Source organism: Hyla sarda, chromosome 9 (genome assembly GCF_029499605.1).
Source record: "Hyla sarda isolate aHylSar1 chromosome 9, aHylSar1.hap1, whole genome shotgun sequence".
In the NCBI taxonomy this organism is placed as follows: Eukaryota; Metazoa; Chordata; class Amphibia; order Anura; family Hylidae; genus Hyla; species Hyla sarda.
The window spans coordinates 51,250,720-51,269,421 of NC_079197.1; the positions used below are offsets into that span (position 1 = coordinate 51,250,720).

The window sequence follows — 18,702 nt, forward strand, 5'->3', positions numbered from 1 at the left end:
TGATACTCCAGTGTTTCAGAACAATCATAGTTTAGAAATGCCACTAGGACTAGTAACTAGTCCTCCGGGCAGGTCCCGGCAGCTGCACCCACCCAGCCAGCTAGAGTTATGATTTACTCATGTGCCATAACCTACCCTGATGACTAGTTACCGGGGTCATAGCAGCGTTTTTTAAAACTGTGATTACATTGAAACCCCCTTGCATCTCAGAGTAATTCATAGTGTCCCAGAATCACAATTCTGGCACCAGTTTTATGCTGCCTGCTGTTCGGGCATCATGACAGGTTACCTTTAAAGAGCCTTAAGAATGACCAAGGTTTTAATTTTTCTTGGAGCATTGTACGGCTTGTAAGACTTCATACGCCAGTTTATCTCCTCTAGTTCCATGTTACTCAATAGTAGATATGAGGACCACTTATATGACTTCTTAAATCAGTGTTTCTCAAGCGCGTTCCTCAAGACCTCCAACGGGTCATGTTTTCAGGATTTCCTTAGTCTTACACAGGTGATATAACTGTGGTGATGCCTGATGCACTGACCATAAATATATCACCTGTTAAAGACTAAGGAAATCTGGAAAATATGACCTGTTGGGGTGTCTTGAGGACCGAACTTGAGAAACACTGTCTTAAATAGAGAAGAAAAAGAAAATTATTATTTAGAAGTTTAACCTTATAATTATCCATTAGTTTGCTTTTATTCAGATGACGGATCCATACAGAATGGGAATGGTGTGATCACAAACAGTGACTACCCCCTTCCCTTGCAACGAAAGAAGCCGATGTCTAGAACCGATACACAAAGTTCCACAGATGAGAGCCCTGAAGTGGATGTTGCGAAAATGGTCACAATGATGCAGGAAAGAGGGGTGAAGACCAACACAAACCATCTAAATGGGGATCTGCCTATATATTCTGTGCCAAGTAAAGCATCTCCTGTGTATTCCAAAAAGCCTATAGTCCGTCCCAGAGAAGGTTAGATCATCTCAAATATTCACCCCTTAGAGTGGAGCTGTGCCCAGTTTATAAACTCTCTTCTTCCATTTTTTTAATCTCTAGGTGATTTAGAGAATATCAGTAAAGTCCGCTCACCCAGTGAGCGACCAGTCATTTCACGTCCTCCAGTAAGACCACCTGATCCACCATGTAGAGTGGCTTTGATGCCCAAAATTGAGCCCAAAACAGATGTCAACTCTGGTGTCAAAGAGGATATCCCAGCATCAGTGTGAGTAATAAAGACACTGTACAAGCCATATCGTAAATGGGAACAAATTAGAAAATCTAGTGTAAATAAGGACATTTTAATCCTCTGATATTAATTTGGTTTCCTTTACTTCACAGTGTTGCCTCCCGTACCAAATTCTTTGAGAAGGCATCAAGACCAAGGGGAAGGTAATACTAAAATGAACCAATACATGCCTACTGTATTTACCATCATGCAGCAAGTATGAAGCATCTACATGAAAGTGTGTGTGGGGGGGAGAGGCCTTTTTGGAAAGCATTATTTATTACTAATCTAGTATAATTTATCCACATAGGACAGTTCTCCTGTATTCTGTGCTGCAGGCAGCCATATACTGTGTGTGGCAATGCATCCTTATGCTGTTAGACTGTTACTCTATCCCACATTAGGCCTGATGTCTATTCTGCGCATTTGGCTTTGGCATTACATTTCAGTAATGTAATCAATTTAAAGAAAGATTGTAAATTGCTGTAGCTCTTGTGAAGTGATAAAAAAGCTGTCTTTGTATTGCCACCTATAGGCGCCCAACCCCCCAAAAATCCTTGAAACTTGACTAAAGATATCTACCAAACCAGAAGCACGCATTTATAGAGAAGATTTATAATTAAAATAACTTTTTTAGCAATCAATCGTCATGAAGGTACATACAATATACTGCAACACAGTGCAGGCTCGGAAGCATCACACAATAAATGAATTAAATGACCATACATGACAGTACTACATACAGCAAAGGTGTCCCTATGCCAGTGTTTCCCAACCAGGGTGCCTCCAGATGTTGCAAAACTACAACTCCCAGCATGTCCGGACAGCCTTTGGCTGTCCGGGCATGCTGGGAGTTGTAGTTTTGCAACAGCTGGAGGCACCCTGGTTGGGAAACACTGCCTTATGCTATACATCATATTACATGCTACACTAACATTACTGTACACATTATAAAACAAAAGACAAAACACATGGGGGGAGAGGCAAAAGGAGTGGCATATTAATACTCATCTTTCTCGATGTCCGGACGGATGGAATTTTTGAGCAGGCTGTGGATCACTTTGCGGCACTTCTAGACGGAGATCCTCTCCAAGTTTATAATAAGGAGTTTCTAGGCAAACCACAAATATTCCTTATAACAGTTCATAAGGTGCCAGGCCTGCTGTATAGCCCAAACCATAAGATCTTCAGGATATAGTCCGTAAAGCACAAAGAAAATCGATAGCCTACTCCTGGGAACAGAGTCTCTGAGGTCAAATTCCAGGGCAGTTATCAGGGCCCTGGCAAACAGGCACTACCAAAAGAGATGCAAAATTGTTTCTTCAGCAAATAGACACCTCGGGAAGTACCTGGTGCTGCATTATCCACGAGCAGGTTCCCTGGGGGCAAGGCCACCTCAATGGCCATCTATGCCAGGTCCTATGCCAATTGGTAAGTCTGCTAGAAGCCACAGATTGTACAGAATTTATGGATGTGTTGGGATTCTTGCTCCTCATTAATACAAAGCAAGGTGCTGGTTGACTAGAGGAGATGAATGCAAATCTGGTGTATACTCTTTCTCATTGGGAGATCCAACTGGTGGACGGGAATTAGTGTCCTACCATAGTTTAAAGGAAGTCAGTCACATTGTGGGAGCCTGACCTCTAGACTGGACATAAAGTGCTGTCCTGGACCATTAAAGGCCCTCTTACACATTAACGAAAAGTTGGCAGACTGTCTAATGTGTTTGGGGAGTTTCCTGATTCTACTCCAGCAGAGAGAAGGATTGAGAATGTTGGATTTCAACTGCCCAATCCTTTTAGCATTGGGGAGAAAAGCTTCCGCCAGAGCTGTCTAGCAGGTTCTCAAGCCAATCTTCATGTGTTTGGGGTGAACCAGAGAGATAACCATTGACCAAATTAACGTTTAGCCAACAGTTATTGAAGGTGTATGGACACCTCAAGTGACTGACTTGTCAGAATGCAGTAGTGGCTGAAACAGGATCAAGAAATGATCGATGTAGGAAATATGACACCCAACATACTCACATACTTGTACAGTAGTCAGCACTGTTCAGACTACAATTAAAAAATATTGCCAGGGGGCTATTTTATACAAAAGTTATAAATGTGTCTCCACAAGGACATCTGGTTACACGTACATTGTTCTGCTTTATGTCTGAGACTTTGGTCTGTCTTATAGACAAGTTTTACTTTATTAACAATAGTTTTTTATTTTTTTTAATTCCTACACAGTCCTCCATCACCTCCTCAACGAATTCTCACAGAAGAAAGCTGAGTCTTGAAGGTATAAAAATCTTATTAAGTCTTTTTTTGTTTGGCTGCCCTGGGTAATAGGGACATATTGAACATTCATATTTCAATGCGCTGCAAAGCATTCATTTTCTTTGTTAGACATTGTTCCATTTACAAAGACAGTAACTTGCAGTTCTTCTGTGCACATTTACATAGGCACTGATGTGGAGTACTCCCGTGTGTATTCTTAGACATCAATATACTGTTTATGTAGACCATAATCCACAGTAGTCCACTGTTTAGTCTCACAGGGGGAGATTTATCAAAGGATTTAGACTGGTTTTTCCTGTCTAAATTTGTCGCACAGAAAGTCGCAGTCTAAATATGTGCGACTTTTCTGCGACTTTTGCTGTAGAGGATTTTTAGAACATGATGCATGCAAGTCTATTTTAGACGGAAATGCATTGGAAAATGCATTGGTGCTGAATTTATCAGGTGCGACTTTTGTGCGACAAGTCGCATCTGCCCAAAATACAGGATAGGGTATGAGTAGCTAATCGCGGGGGGTGGGCCGCTGGGCCCCTCTCCACAATCTCCTGAACGGGACCCCATCCCACTCAATCAGGAGCCCATGTCATTTACCTCTAGACAGCATGCGTTCCATTCTTTTTATTTTTTTATTTACCGCATGCCGTTTAGAGGTAGACGGCACACACTCTTGACTAAGGGGGACGGGGTCCCGTTTGGGAGATCGCAGGGGGCCCCAGCGGTCAGACCCGCCATCAGCTGTGGGTAGTAGATAAGTTAATTCTGGATACAGTACCCTTTTAACATGTGCAGCTATTTAATTTGGGTAGAGTTCTCCTTTAAAGGGAATCTGTCAGTTGTATTTGCTGTTAAGAACTGTAGACACTGGTGAATAGCTGTTATAAAAGCAAACTGTTGAAGCTTAAAGGGTACCTCTCATCAAAAAAACTTTTGATATATTATAGATTAATGTATGCAGAATAACTTTACAATTGCATGTTATTAAAAAAATATGCTTCTTTCTATTTAATTTTCCACTTTGAAGAAATTACCACTAGGGGTCTCCCTACCAGTCCTGGCAGCAAGCATTTCAGACTCATGCTGGAGTCCTAAAAACACTATGAGCTGCCAGTCTACTTTGTTCTCAAAGGAGAACACTCAGAGCTGCCAGCCTGCTTTGTTCACAGCCTGTTTGGCTGTGAACAAAGCAGGCTGGCAGCTCTGAGTGTTTAGGACTCCAGCATGAGTCAGAAATGCTTGCTGACAGGACTGATCGGGAAAAATACAATAGAAAGAAGCATATTTTTCATTAACATGCTATTGGAAAGTTATTCAACATTCATTAATCTAAAATATATCAAAAGTTTATTTGATGAGCGGTACCCTTTAAGGTGGTTGTCAAACTTATAAAATTGCCTTTTCATTTCTCAGCCAAGTGTCAAGGAGGCAGGCTCGAGCTTCTCAGCAAGAATTATTCTCACAATTCTTATGTGATCTTTGCTCCGATGCAAATTTTTAGCAGCATACAAAAGGACTGTTGTCTCAGCTTTTCCCAGGTGCGGCCCGAAACATTACATCACTAATCAGTTGTTGAAACAGAGAGACAATCATTACTTCACTGGGAGGAGGGACCGCTAGGTGGGAGTAAGATCATTCTCCACAGGACTGCAGGGAATTGTAGTTTACAGCACATCATGCAAGGCAGCTCAGGTGTGCTTCAATGGGTGGGAGACTATCAGCTTTATGTTCTAATACAGCGGTGTCAGTAAATAACTAAGATAGGAAGTCAGCTCTGGAAGGAAGAGTGCATAGTAAGAACGCTCTGAGAAGTTACAATAAACCAGGCTGAACAGAGTACCTACAGTGAGGAGAGATCACATATCCTCCCAAATCAACTACTTATTGCACCACTGAGAATTTTAACCCAATATATGTGGGGTATATCTTTTATATTGATCTAATTAAGAACAATCATTTCAGGGGGTTTCTAGTAAGGGTGTTCCCTGAAAGGGGGTTAGCCCTTAAAGGTTGTATATGATTTATTGGCCCTGGAACCTCCAGGGATTTTTTTCTGTATTATTCAATGGGTGGGGTGACTGATGTGTGGAAGGGAGAAAAATGACCACACACTTACATACAAAGGATCGTGGGGCTTGTAGTTGGAGGGAGGGAACACCAACAGGAGATAGCCATTTCCAAAAAGAAAGCAGCAGCTGTATGGTGAAATCACAACACAGCCGTTTAGCTCCAAGACAAGCACTATCCTTCCTAAGCATGTCCGTTACTGTCTAGCAGGTAATTACTGAAGTAACCATGTGGTGGATAACCCCTTTATCCCCTTAAGGACCCAGGACGTCCGGGGACGTCCTTTCACCCTGGGCTTTAAGGGCCCAGGACGTCCCCGGACGTCCTCGCGTTTTCCGGTCCCTGCCTCGCGCCGGGCAGAGATCAGAAGCGGATGCCTGCTGAAATGCTTCAGCAGGCATCCAGGGCAAACGCCGAGGGTGGCCATGTCAGCCCCCCATGTCGGCGATCGTCGCAAATCGCCCCTGCGATCTGCGGCGTTACCGGGCTGATCGGGTCTCTGGGACCCGACCGGCCGGTAATTTTGCATGATTCCGGTTGTTACAGACAGCCAGGACCATGCCGAAGTATAGTAGCGAGGTGGCAAGCCTGCCACCTCCTCCTATCCCCTTGATTCCTCGGTTCGAACTAACCGACCAATCACAGGGGGGGGGGGGGGGGGGGGTACGGTTACTTCCTCCTGCCCTGCCCGGCCCCTGGAAGTCCGGAGAGAACGGGAGGAAGACCGGAGGACGCGGCGGGGGACGGGGAGTGCTGGGGCCCGGCCCCGGTACTTACCTCGTCACTGAAGGCCCAAATCCCGGCGGCGGAGACGGCGGCGGTGGCGACAGGTGAGTGGATCTTCGGCGGCGTGGCTGGACCTTTGCAGCAGTCCAGACCGCCGTAAAGCGATCTGGACTGCTCCATCTGGTCCCCTTAAACTACAACTTCCAGCATGCCCAGACAGCCCTTCGGGCATGCTTGCAGTTGCAGTTTTGCAACATCTGGAGGTCCACAGTTTGGAGACCACTGTGCCCTTCCAGATGTTGCAAAACTACACATCCTCAGCATGCCCTTACTGTCCAGGCATGCTGGGAGTTGTAGTTCTGTAACATCTGGCCCTTCAGATGTTTCAGAACTACAACTCCCAGCATGCCTGGGCAGTTTTGGCATACTGGGAGTTGTAGTTTTGCAACATCTGGAGGGCTACAGCTTGGACACCACTACACAGTGGTCCCCAAACTGTTCTCCTCCAGCTGTTGCGTAACTACTACTCCCAATATGCCCTTCGGCTGTCTGGGCATGCTGGGAGTTGTGGTTTTGCCACAACTGGAGGCAGACTGGTTAGGAAACATTATCTGTTTCCTAACTCAGTGTTTCCCAACCCGTGTGTCTCCAGCTGTTGCAAAACTATAACTACCAGTATGCACTGATAGACCGTGCATGCTGGGAGTTGTAGTTTTGCAACAGCTGGAGGTCCCCCCCCCCCTGTGAAAGTACAGGGTACATTCACATGGGCAGGGGGCTTACAGTGAGTATCAGGCTGCAAGTTTGCGATGCAGCAAATTTTGCGCGGCAGCTCAAACTCGCAGCGGGAAACTCGCTGTAATCCCCCGCCCGTGTGACTGTACCCAAAAAACACTACACTACACTACACTACCAGAAAATAAAATGAAAGGTAAAAAAACACTACATATACACATACCCCTACACAGCCCCCCTCCCCAATAAAAATGAAAAACGTCTGGTACGCCACTGTTTCCAAAATGGAGCCTCCAGCTGTTGCAAAACAACACCTCCCAGTATTGCCGGACAGCCGTTGACTGTCCAAGCATGCTGGGAGTTTTGCAACAGCTGGAGGCACCCTGTTTGGGAATCACTTGCGTAGAATACCCCTATGTCCACCCCTATGCAAATCCCTAATTCAGGCCTCAAATGCACATAGCGCTCTCTCACTTCGGAGCCTTGTCGTATTTCAAGGCAACAGTTTAGGGCCACATATGGGGTATCGCTGTACTCGGTAGAAATTGCCTAACAAATTTTGGGGGGGCTTTTTCTCCTTTTACCCCTTATGAAAAGGTAAAGTTGGGGGCTATACCAGCATGTTAGAGTAAAAAAATAAATTTTTTACACTAACATGCTGGTGTTGCCCTATACTTTTCATTTTGACAAGAGGTAAAAGGGAAAAAAAGCCCCCAAAAATTTGTAATGCAATTTCTCCCGACTACGGAGATACCCCATATGTGGGCGTAAAGTGCTCTGGGGGCGCACAACAAGGCCCAGAAGGGAGTGTGCACCATGTACATTTGAGGTGATTTGCACTGGGGTGGCTGATTGTTACAGCGGTTTTGACAAATGCAAAAAAAAAAAAAAAACTGTCCTGCTGTCCTGGCACCATAAGGGCTTCCTAAATGCGACATGCCCCCCGAACAAAATTTGCTCTCCAAAAGCCAAATGTGACTCCTTCTCTTCTGAGCATTGTAGTTCGCCCGTAGTGCACTTCAGGCCCACTTATGGGGTACCTCCATACTCAGAAGAGATGGGGTTACAAATTTTGGGGGGTCTTTTCTGCTATTAACCCTTTCAAAAATGTGAAATTTGGGGGGAAACACACATTTTAGTGGAAAAAAAATATTTTTTTTTTTACATATGCAAAAGTTGTGAAACCTCTGTGAGGTATTAAAGGGATACTCCAGTGAAAACCTTTTTTCTTTTAAATCAACTGGTGGCAGAAAGTTAAACATATTTGTAAATTACTTCTATTAAAAAATCTTAATCCTTCCTGTACTTATTAGCTGCTGAATACTACAGAGGAAATTATTTTCTTTTTGGAATGCTCTCTGATGACATCACAAGCACAGTTCTCTCTGCTGACGTTATTATAAAAATAACTCTTTATTTATTGTTGTCCTTAGTGGGATTTGAACCCAAGTCCCCAGCACTGCAAGGCAGCAGTGCTAACCACTGAGCCACCATGCTGCCCTTAGCATACATCTGCTATGCATGGTTGCCAAAATGGACAGAGATGCCAGCAGAGAGCACTGTGCTCGTGATGTCATCAGTGTTCCAAAAAGAAAGGAATTTCCTCTGTAGCATTCAGCAGCTAATAAGTACTGGAAGGATTAAGATTTTTTTATAGAAGTAATTTACAAATATGTTTAACTTTCTGCCACCAGTTGATTTAAAAGAAAAAAGGTTTTCACCGGAGTACCACTTTAAGGCTCACTTTATTCCTTGTTACGTTCCTCAAGGGGTCTAGTTTCCAAAATGGTATGCCATGTGTTTTTTTGTTTTTTTTGTTTTTTGCTGTCCTGGCACCATAGGGGCTTCCTAAATGCGACATGCCCCCGAGCAAAATTTGCTCTCAAAAAGCCAAATATGACTCCTTCTCTTCTGAGCATTGTAGTTCGCCCGTAGTGCACTTCAGGTCAACTTATGGGGTACCTCCATACTCAGAAGAGATGGGGTTACAAATTTTGGGGGGTATTTTCTGCTATTAACCCTTGCAAAAATAGGAAATTTGAGGGGAAACACACATTTTAGTGAATTTTTTATTTTTTTTTACATATGCAGAAGTCGTGAAACACCTGTGGGGTATTAAGGCTCACTTAATTCCTTGTTACGTTCCTCAAGGGGTCTAGTTTCCAAAATGGTATGCCATGTGTTTTTTTTTTGCTGTTCTGGCACCATAGGGGCTTCCTAAATGCAACATGCCCCCCAAAAACCATTTCAGAAAAACGTACTCTCCAAAATCCCCTTGTCGCTCCTTCGCTTCTGAGCCCTCTACTGCGCCCGCCGAACAATTTACATGGACATATGAGGTATGTGCTTACTCGAGAGAAATTGGGCTACAAATATAAGTATAAATTTTCTCCTTTTACAAAAATTGGGTCTACAAGAACATGCGAGTGTGAAGATTGTGAATTTTCTCCTTCACTTTGCTGCTATTCCTGTGAAACACCTAAAGGGTTAAAACGCTGACTGAATGTCATTTTGAATGCTTTGGGGGGTGCAGTTTTTATAATGGGGACATTTGTGGGGTATTTCTAAGATGAAGACCCTTCAAATCCACTTCAAACCTTCAAATTTTGTGAAAAATTGGAAAATTGCTGCTGAACTTTGAAGCCCTCTGGTGTCTTCCAAAAGTAAAAACACATCAATTTTATGATGCAACCATAAAGTAGACATATTGTATATGTGAATCCAAAAAAAATATTTGGAATATCCATTTTCCTTACAAGCAGAGAGCTTCAAAGTTAGAAAAATGCAAAAGAAAGGATGCAAGTTACCACAAAATTTTACCACTATGTTAAAGTAGAATATGTCACGAAAAAACATTCGGAATCAGAATGATAACTAAAAGCATTCCAGAGTTATTAATGTTTAAAGTGACAGTTGCTGGGTCCTTAAGGGGTTAAGGAGGCGCTGAGAGGTAAGGGCGAGAGATGAGGTTTGCTAAGTTGTGCCACTTGAGCAGCTCTGCCCTGTCTCCTTGACACTTGGCTGAGAAGTAAAAAAAAAAAAAAAAAAGGCAATTTTATAAATTTTTCAACCATCAGCTACACGAAAGGTCCAGTTTTCTTTTATAATTTAACAGCTATCCAACCGCGTCTGAAGTTCTTAACAGCAAATACAGCTGACAAATTCCCTGTAGTGTACACAAACACTGTGTATTTTTAAAGGGAAAATTACCTGTTTTTTTAAATCAGGTTTTATGTTATCCATATTTTTAAATCATTTCTGATGATTTTATTTATTTTTTTATAATTTAACTTTTTACGATCTATATTTATAATAATCCTGAAATCATTCACTTTGCATTCTGGCCACTAGATAAAACTAAGCTGGTACTTTATTGTTCTGTACAGATAATTTCCCAGTTATGCCTTTCTTTTCAAGAGCAGAGTGAAAAGATAGGGTATGTTCACACTTCAGAATTCCCGCGGAATTCCACGGTGTGAACTAAACATTAGTGTGAATGGGTCTCTGCGAGACCCGTTCACACTGCGGAATTTCAGCGGCGGACAATTCAGCTGCTGAAATTGTTCAGCGCAAAGAAAGAATATGTTCATTCTTTGCGCGGAAGTCCGCGAGCACTGCATAGCTGTCAGTGGTGATGGTGCAGTGCTGCGCAGTCCTACCGCCGCCGCTGGCTGCCAGTCTGAATCTCCGCTCGCTGAATTAAGCGAGCGTAGTTTCCGTTCACACTCTGTAGTGTGAACATACCCTTAGAGAGATAACACTGGATCCCCACCAATCACAGTAGAGATCAGCACCCCATCATCTGAATGGGAGAGGTCCTGTCTATTGTTGTCTATGGCCCATGGGTCCTGCTGTAAAGCATATCATTAAATGCTGTTATAAACAACCCAGGCAAGATGGCAGCCCCCGTAAAAATTAACAAAAATGAAATTTTAAAAAATAACAATCAGAAAATAGATAGAAAACAGATAACAAAAAAATATAATTTTTGAGTATCTATCTCTAAGCAGGAAAAACTAATTTACATAAACATTCCCTTTAAATAGATACTAATACACAGCAATCCTGTGCTCTGTGTCTGATCACACTGACAGTAACATACATATTTTTTATACTCTATACATTGTGCTTTGTTTTAATTTTTTTCTTATATTGCCAGAACATAATAGATAGCTCTGAGGCATTATCAGGGATGGGTATAAACATTAGGAATCATGCTACCTGTATTACACTTATAAGAGGGCAAGCTATAATGCATTTTATATGGTTCTTCTCACTGGAACCCTAAATCACCTTTGAGGAAGCAATACTTCAGTTCTTTTGTGGATTTTGGGAATTATGGGCTTGAAGAATAGAAAGTAGGTATAAAAGATTTGAAGAATACCATTGAATTGAATATAATTAGATACCGGTCTGATGGAGCTTTTTTCATGTCACACTCACAAAGAAGAAGGCGAAACACTGTTCAAGTGTAGATTTATACAGCAGCTTTATTTTTTTAATGTAATGATCGTAAAACTGGGCCAGGACTTAACAAATGCAGCATTACTGTGTTGATATCATTTTACAATACCATTCTTTTGTTCTGATGATATGGAAATTGTCCTGAGTTGGTGAGCACCAAATAGTCCTTCACTAGAATAATCCCAGGATTGCATAATGGTTCATTGACATAAATTAGAAGGCCCAAAAGTGTCAGGAATTAAAGAACAAAAAGTGGGTGTACAACAGGAAAAAAAACAAAAAAAACGGAACAGACTGGGAATTAAAAAAAAAAGGGCCCTTTTAGACAGGCTAACAGGCTGCACATAACAAGCGCTGATCTCTGTGATTGCTGCTCGTTTGCTGATCTTTCACAAGGTTGGGCCCCACAAACGACCACTGGATTGTTAGTACAATACTACTTAGTCACAGGGGCGAAGCTATAGAGGTAGCAGTTGCATCGTGGCCCTGGTGACTAAGGGGCCCCAAAGCACATCTACCTCACAAGAGACCAGTATTATAATTGGCATATGGGGCCCTGTTGTAGATTTTGCATCAGGGCCCAGAAGCAACAAGCTGCGCCTCTGCTCTATTTTCTTCTTAATAGAAAATGTAGAAATACAGTATGGGGGAGATTTATCAAAACCTTTGTTGAAGAAGAGTGGTGCAGTTGCCCACGGCAACCAATCAGATTGCTTATTTCATTTTTCACAGTTCCCTTTAAAAATGAAATAAGCAATATGATTGGTTGCCGTGATCAACTGCACCACTCTTCCTCTACAAAGATTTCCCCCTATGTGTACATACCATGAGAACCTGGGGTCCTGACTGCCAAAACAGGAAGATGACAGCTGGGTTGGATGGCTTGGTGGGCATCCAGCAGAGGACAGGTTTTGAGATGTCTCTTTATTTTCTAGATGTTCATACTTAACAAAAAGGCATCTGTGGTTTGTATGCTTCCACTTTTTTTTTTATAGCTAGTGGTTAACTTTTTCTCCCCCAGTAGTCACAACATGCTCTGCATTTCAGAAGTAGTCACAACAAGGCTACCCCAAGTAGTCAGAAAGCTTTATTTTACCCATGTAGTCATCTTCCACCACTAGATAGAAGCTCTGGTTGCCTTAGGCCATGTTGACACGGTTGAATGTATGCACAGCAAATTTCCATGCAGACATTCCATCGACAGTGAAGCCCCGGAGAACATGCCAATGCTAGGACCTCTCGGAAATGCATTTCCTTGTGAAGTCCGCAGAAAGAATAGCAATGACTATTCTTTCTGTGGATGCCGGAATTTGAAATTCCACGCAAGGAACATTGCAAAAAATTCTGCCATGTAACCTGTGCACAGAATCCCATTGAAATAATTGGGTTTCTGCTGCTGCAGAATTATTCTGCAAAATTCTGCACAGTAATTCCATCATGTGAACATAGCCTTAGTGCTTTTAGCTGCTTTAGGTTTAGAACATCTTCTTTATTAAACAAAGGAAAATAATGATCTAGCCAACAGGACCTCCTCTCTAGTATCATGACATGCAGTAATGCAAACTACACAGTCTCACTTCATATTCTATGCTGTGTCAGTAATATTTATTTTTTTCATGTGTCTCATGGATATGGCCTTATTCACATGGCAGGATTCAGGGTCAGTATTTTGCATCAGGAGGTGGTCCAAAATACAGAAAAAGTGCAAATCTTTTCTTTATAGTTTTTCTCTGTGTAAGTTTTGGCTTACAAATACTGATGTATATACTGTTGTGTGGATGACTTAGAACGCCGCTAAATCTTGTATGTACAGGCCCTTTTACACAGGCTGATGGGCGGCAGAGGAAGAGCACCTATGTCAGTGATTGACATTCATTTGCTGAGGCTTTACAAGGTCAGATCGATCATGTGTCGGCTGATTGCTGGCCCTTTTACACAAGAAGGAGAATGCTTATTTGCCCCATAATGAGCCTGTGTAAAAGGGCCTTAACAAAGTATGTTCACCGTAGCCAAACTTATCTTACCTTTTAGTGGTATTCTGAGCCATAGTATCCCAAACAGTATGCATCCAGCTCTTGCTAAATTACAGAGGCTGTTTGTGCATGCTGGGAGTTGTAATTTTGATACAGCTTGAGGTACCCTGTTCTAGACCAGTGGTTCTCAACCTTTCGTGACTGTACCCCAAAGGGTAAAAGTATGTCCGCGGGTACCCCTCACGCGTAAGTTCCGGACAAATTTAGTCAATTTAGTGTGCTTACCTTTCTAATTCGATACTAATGCGAAACTTAATCCCCTTGTGCCATTATTCCCCCCTCCATCTTAATCCCATTGTGCCATTATTCCCCCCTCCCTCTGATCCCCTTTTGCCATAATCGGATAATGGCAAAACAGAATCAGAGGGAGGGGAGAATAATGGCACAAGGGGATATTGCCATAATCCCCCCTCCATCTTAATCCCCTTTTGCCATTATTCCCCCCTCCGATCCCCCTGGGCCAATAAATGAGATGCATACAATAACACCCTCCCATACTGCGAAGTTAAACTTAGTTTAACATGCTTACCAGGCCTGTGTCTATCCCATTCGGCGGGAGTCAGAGGGCCGCACTGACGGGTGACGTCCTTCTGCACTGTGCCGGCATCTCCGAGCAGCGTCAGGGATGTCACACATCGGGCCCGGCAGCCACTGCAGCTCACGTAAAGTGGCCTCAGCCGCAGCTCCGTCCGCAATATAGTGAGCTGCCGTGGCGACTGCTGCGTCCAATCCCCGCTCTGCACTGACAAATACTGTCCAGGCCCTCTAAGGCCTGGCCAGTATTAACACATGCCTATTAACACATGCCTTATGTGTCATGCATTGCCGGTATTTGTCAGCGAATTGCCGTACGCCCACATAACCCTTGACGTACCCCTGGTTGAGACCCCTGTTCTAGACTGTTGTGAAATTGCACTTTTTTGGACTGTGCAGAGGGCCTTAGAGTTCACTCATAGTATTGTAGTCAACATTTTGTTATCATTTTGGTCAGTATTTTTTAGCCAAAACCAGGGGTGTATCTGATACAGATAAAAATTACAATTAAAGTTATAGTGACCAAACCACTATGTGTAAACCCAGCATTAGTCTTTTTTATGGATTTCTGTTGTTTGTAACAGCACTTTTATATTTTTTACAGGATTTTACAATCATGTTCCATGGCTGGTCCAAGGAAGGATGCAGATGATTTTGCCAGAGTGGTTCCCGCTGGCATATATGGCAAAGGAGTACATTCCGCAGTGGGCTTTAGTGAACAGGATTCATACTGAGCCATTCCATTACTTTTTCCTGGAAAGAATGACTTTGTCCCTTGTGCTGTACAACTGCTAGAAGTGATGTCTGCAAAAAACCATCAGAGCTTACGCAACCCTATTTGTACAAGGAATGGACTATAAAAATCCGGGAGTCTTTGAAGTAATAATATGGGGATCAGCTAGTTGTGTTCCATGTATCTGCACATATCTTACTCCTTTACATTACTAAGGTATTTCCAGATATGATACACATGGATTAAACTGAATCTATTGCACATTGCAAGGATAAATCTCTGAGAGGATTCAGAAGAAATGGATGGTTAAAACAAAATACATAAACCTGGAAGGGAGAATTGTATAAGAACAAGAGAACAGATTCTGCACTGTATTGTATTATTTATTATCTGGAATTTTCATTTAGGTAAAACTGTTTACCAGTGTTTTTGTAGTTAGTATAAAAGCATCAAATGATATTATTAGCTTGTACATTTTTAAAAAATACTTATAAACAACAGAGAGTGCTATACAGATATCAGATTCAAAAGTAGAACTATAAATATCAAAGCACTGCACAGAGTGCAAATATATTACATGTATGACAAATATGTACAAGGCAGAAAGATATGGTTAAAAGAATTCTCATATATATATATATATATATATATATATATATATATATATATACACGATATCTGTAGCTTTGAACTTCTACAATCAGTTTATTAACCATGAAGGACAAAAGATGAAGAATAATGGAAAAGAAGAGGTGTTGGTGGGGTCGTGTACCAGTCAAGGAAGCAATGAGTGTGTAGAAGGTTCACATGAATATTGCAATTTTTATTCACCTTCTAAGCAAGTTGTTTGTAAATAGACTTTTAATGGTGTAGATGAAGGGCTGTTGTATACTGACAAATGAATGCAATGTACAGTGCCTTTTAACAAGAGGTGAGTCCAACAAATAAGAATGGACTTTCCTGATATGACCAAGATGTCCCCTTGTCTGGCCTAATGCTATTTCCAGACCATTTGCATAACCCCCAATGCATAGGTCATGTAGAGTAACATGAGTAAACATAGTAACCAATAACTCCTGCATGAGCTTATGGCCAAAACCTATGGGGACAGCTGGAGTACCATGTATTTTGGATAAAAAGGAGAAAGATTTGGCGGATCCCTCTTTAGCTGCATTCACATCAAGTTTTTTCCCTACAGCTGCCGGGTCTGGCTGGGAAATTTCAAAACCGGGAGCTCCCGTATCCTACCCGGTTAGTGACTCCGGTTGGCTCATTTTTGCCCCGTATCCGGTTTTGTGACCAGACCTAAAACTGTGGTATACTACAGTTTTAGGTCCAGTCGCAAAACCCAGATATGGGGCAAAAATTAGCTGACCTATCTGAGTCCGTTTGACTCAATTAAAGGGTACCTCTCATCAAATAAACTTTTGATATATTTTAGATTAATGAATGTTGAATAACTTTCCAATAGCATGTTAATGAAAAATATGCTTCTTTCTATTGTATTTTTCCCGATCAGTCCTGCAGCAAGCATTTCTGACTCATGCTGGAGTCCTAAACACTCAGAGCTGCCAGCCTGCTTTGGTCACAGCCAAACAGGCTGTGACTAAAGCAGGCTGGCAGCTCTGAGTGTTCTCCTTTGTGAACAAAGCAGACTGGCAGCTCGTAGTGTTTAGGACTCCAGCATGAGTCTGAAATGCTTGCTGCCAGGACTGGTAGGGAGACCCCTAGTGGCCATTTCTTCAAAGTGGAAAATTAAATAGAAAGAAGCATATTTTTTAATAACATGCAATTGTAAAGTTATTCTGCATACATTAATCTATAATATATCAAAAGTTTTTTTGATGAGAGGTACCCTTTAAGTGAATAAGATTCGGCGTGGTCCAGCTGGGATACGGGAGCGCCCGGTTTTGAAATTCCCTAGTTGGACCCGGCAAACGTAAGGACAAAACGTGATGTGCATGCAGACTATTTCTGCTCAATTCTTTCATTTTCTATAACAGATGTTACCATGATACGAAAGGTAATAAATTACTTCATCTGTTCTAGAAACAGCTCCACTCTTGTCCATGAGCTGTATTTGGTATTTCAGCTTATCACCATTGATATGATTTTTTTCTAAACCTGAGTTAAACTTTTTGGCACTTTGTAATATAGCATTACCTGTAGCATTTGATAAAATTCTGCCAGTTATATATATATATATATATATGAAGGACTGTGCAGCACTGGAGTTAAAATAGAAATATAAAGTTTTAAAGCTGGTGGTGTTCTTTAATGGTAGTAATTATAAGCTGTTCAAATCTCATTCCGTTATGGGGAATGCGTCATCAGAAAATGACCTATTATATACATTTTGTTTTTATCCTAACCGTATTTGATGAAAATTTAGGGTGCTTTTTTATTTTACTGTCTACATTTTTAAATAATCCGGAAAGTTTGCAGTTTCCATTCTGGCCATTAGGCCTAAAACGAAGCTGACACTTCCTGTTCTGTACAGATCATTTCCCAGTAGAGCCATCTTTATCAACACAGACAGGATAAAAGTGAAAGGGTACACAAGTACAGTGGTCCCTCAAGTTACAATGTTAATTGGTTCCAGGACGACCATTGTATGTTGAAACCATTGTAAGTAGAGACTATAACACTATGGAAACCTGGTAATTGGTTCTGAAGCCACCAAAAGGTCATCCAAAAAAAGCAGGGGGTGTGGCATGAATGGAGTGGGCGTGGTGTGACGTGTGACGAATGCGGGTGCTGCAGGGAGATCGCAGGGGGGTCTCAGCATCGGACCCCCGCGATCAGACATCTTATCCCCTATCCTTTGTATAGGGGATAAAATGTTTTTGCCCAGAATACCCCTTTAATAAAGCTTTTAAAGACCTCAAGTTGCAGCAGAGATGAGACTCTGAACACTTCATCTTCTGCACGGTCCTAAAGAGGATTTATTGATGGGAATGATCATGGCTTTGTCTTGAAACACTTGTACAAAGATCTTCCCAGTTATGGACTCCACTTTAAGTGTCTTATCGGGACTCTCCATTTTTAGCAGTGCTCTTATATCTTCTCCGCAGTCTCATTATGTGGTTCAGTGATGTGCAGGTGAGAATATCGGGTGTTTTATTCTCTATAGTCTGCCAACATTTTAATCCTGTAACCTTTGGCACATTTGTCTTGTAGCTTTTCCTGTGAATAGTTCTGTAAACTACTCTGTAAATATTTAGTTGTCATTCCTATTTTATGAATGGTTACATTTCCAAAGTATTTCAAGGTATGAAGGACAATAAATGTGACATTGCAGGTTACTATTGTGTTCATCTTTTGGTGTCTTTACAGTGAAAGAAATACACAATCATATAGATAATCCATTCTTTCATCTGAATATGTCTTAATGTATGAGGAGTCATTTATCTTACTACATACCGTATATACTCGAGTATAAGCCTAGTTTTTCAGCACAATTTTTCGTGCTTAAAACGCCCCCCTCGGCTTATACTCGAGTGAACAAAAAAACGTTTCTGGCATTAGCTGTGTGGGGATGGTCCCGGCCATCCATCTCCGCCTGTCAATCCCCCCGGTCTTCGTCATCATCCAGACCCCCCTTTTGTTTTCTACTCCCCTCTCCTCAGTGGGAAGGAAGGGTGGGCTGGTCCGGGCGATCCATATTCGACAACCTATGCTGCATTGACCATCCGGTGGGGAGGGTTAGTCGTTCCGGGTTGTCCATCTTCACCGGGAGGCCCTCTTCTCCGCTCCGGGCCAGCCCCGAACTAGTGATGCTGCCTTGAAGCCACAGAGCAGGGATGTCACGGATGTCTTCTGCGCACGGACGTCCCTGCGTGTCGTCGTCAAGGCAACATCACTAGTCCGGGGCCGGCCCGGAGCGGAGAAGAGGGCCTCCCGG

The 18,702-nt window shown here is 42.3% G+C and overlaps 1 protein-coding gene across 4 annotated transcripts in view; it reads left to right on the plus strand.

The window, feature by feature from the left end:
* The window catches only part of OPHN1 (oligophrenin 1), a 188,716-nt gene extending 170,613 nt beyond the window's left edge, over positions 1-18,103 (plus strand). For 3 of the 4 annotated variants that reach the window (XM_056541037.1, XM_056541039.1, XM_056541036.1), the window contains 5 exons: positions 690-974; positions 1,059-1,224; positions 1,341-1,391; positions 3,462-3,513; positions 14,670-18,103. In XM_056541037.1, the coding sequence (XP_056397012.1) occupies positions 690-974; positions 1,059-1,224; positions 1,341-1,391; positions 3,462-3,504 (545 nt within the window). In that variant the 3' untranslated portion in view covers positions 3,505-3,513; positions 14,670-18,103. The remainder of the gene's footprint in view (positions 1-689; positions 975-1,058; positions 1,225-1,340; positions 1,392-3,461; positions 3,514-14,669) is intronic. The other variant, XM_056541038.1, reaches the window with a different exon arrangement.
* The last annotated feature ends 599 nt before the right edge of the window (positions 18,104-18,702 follow it).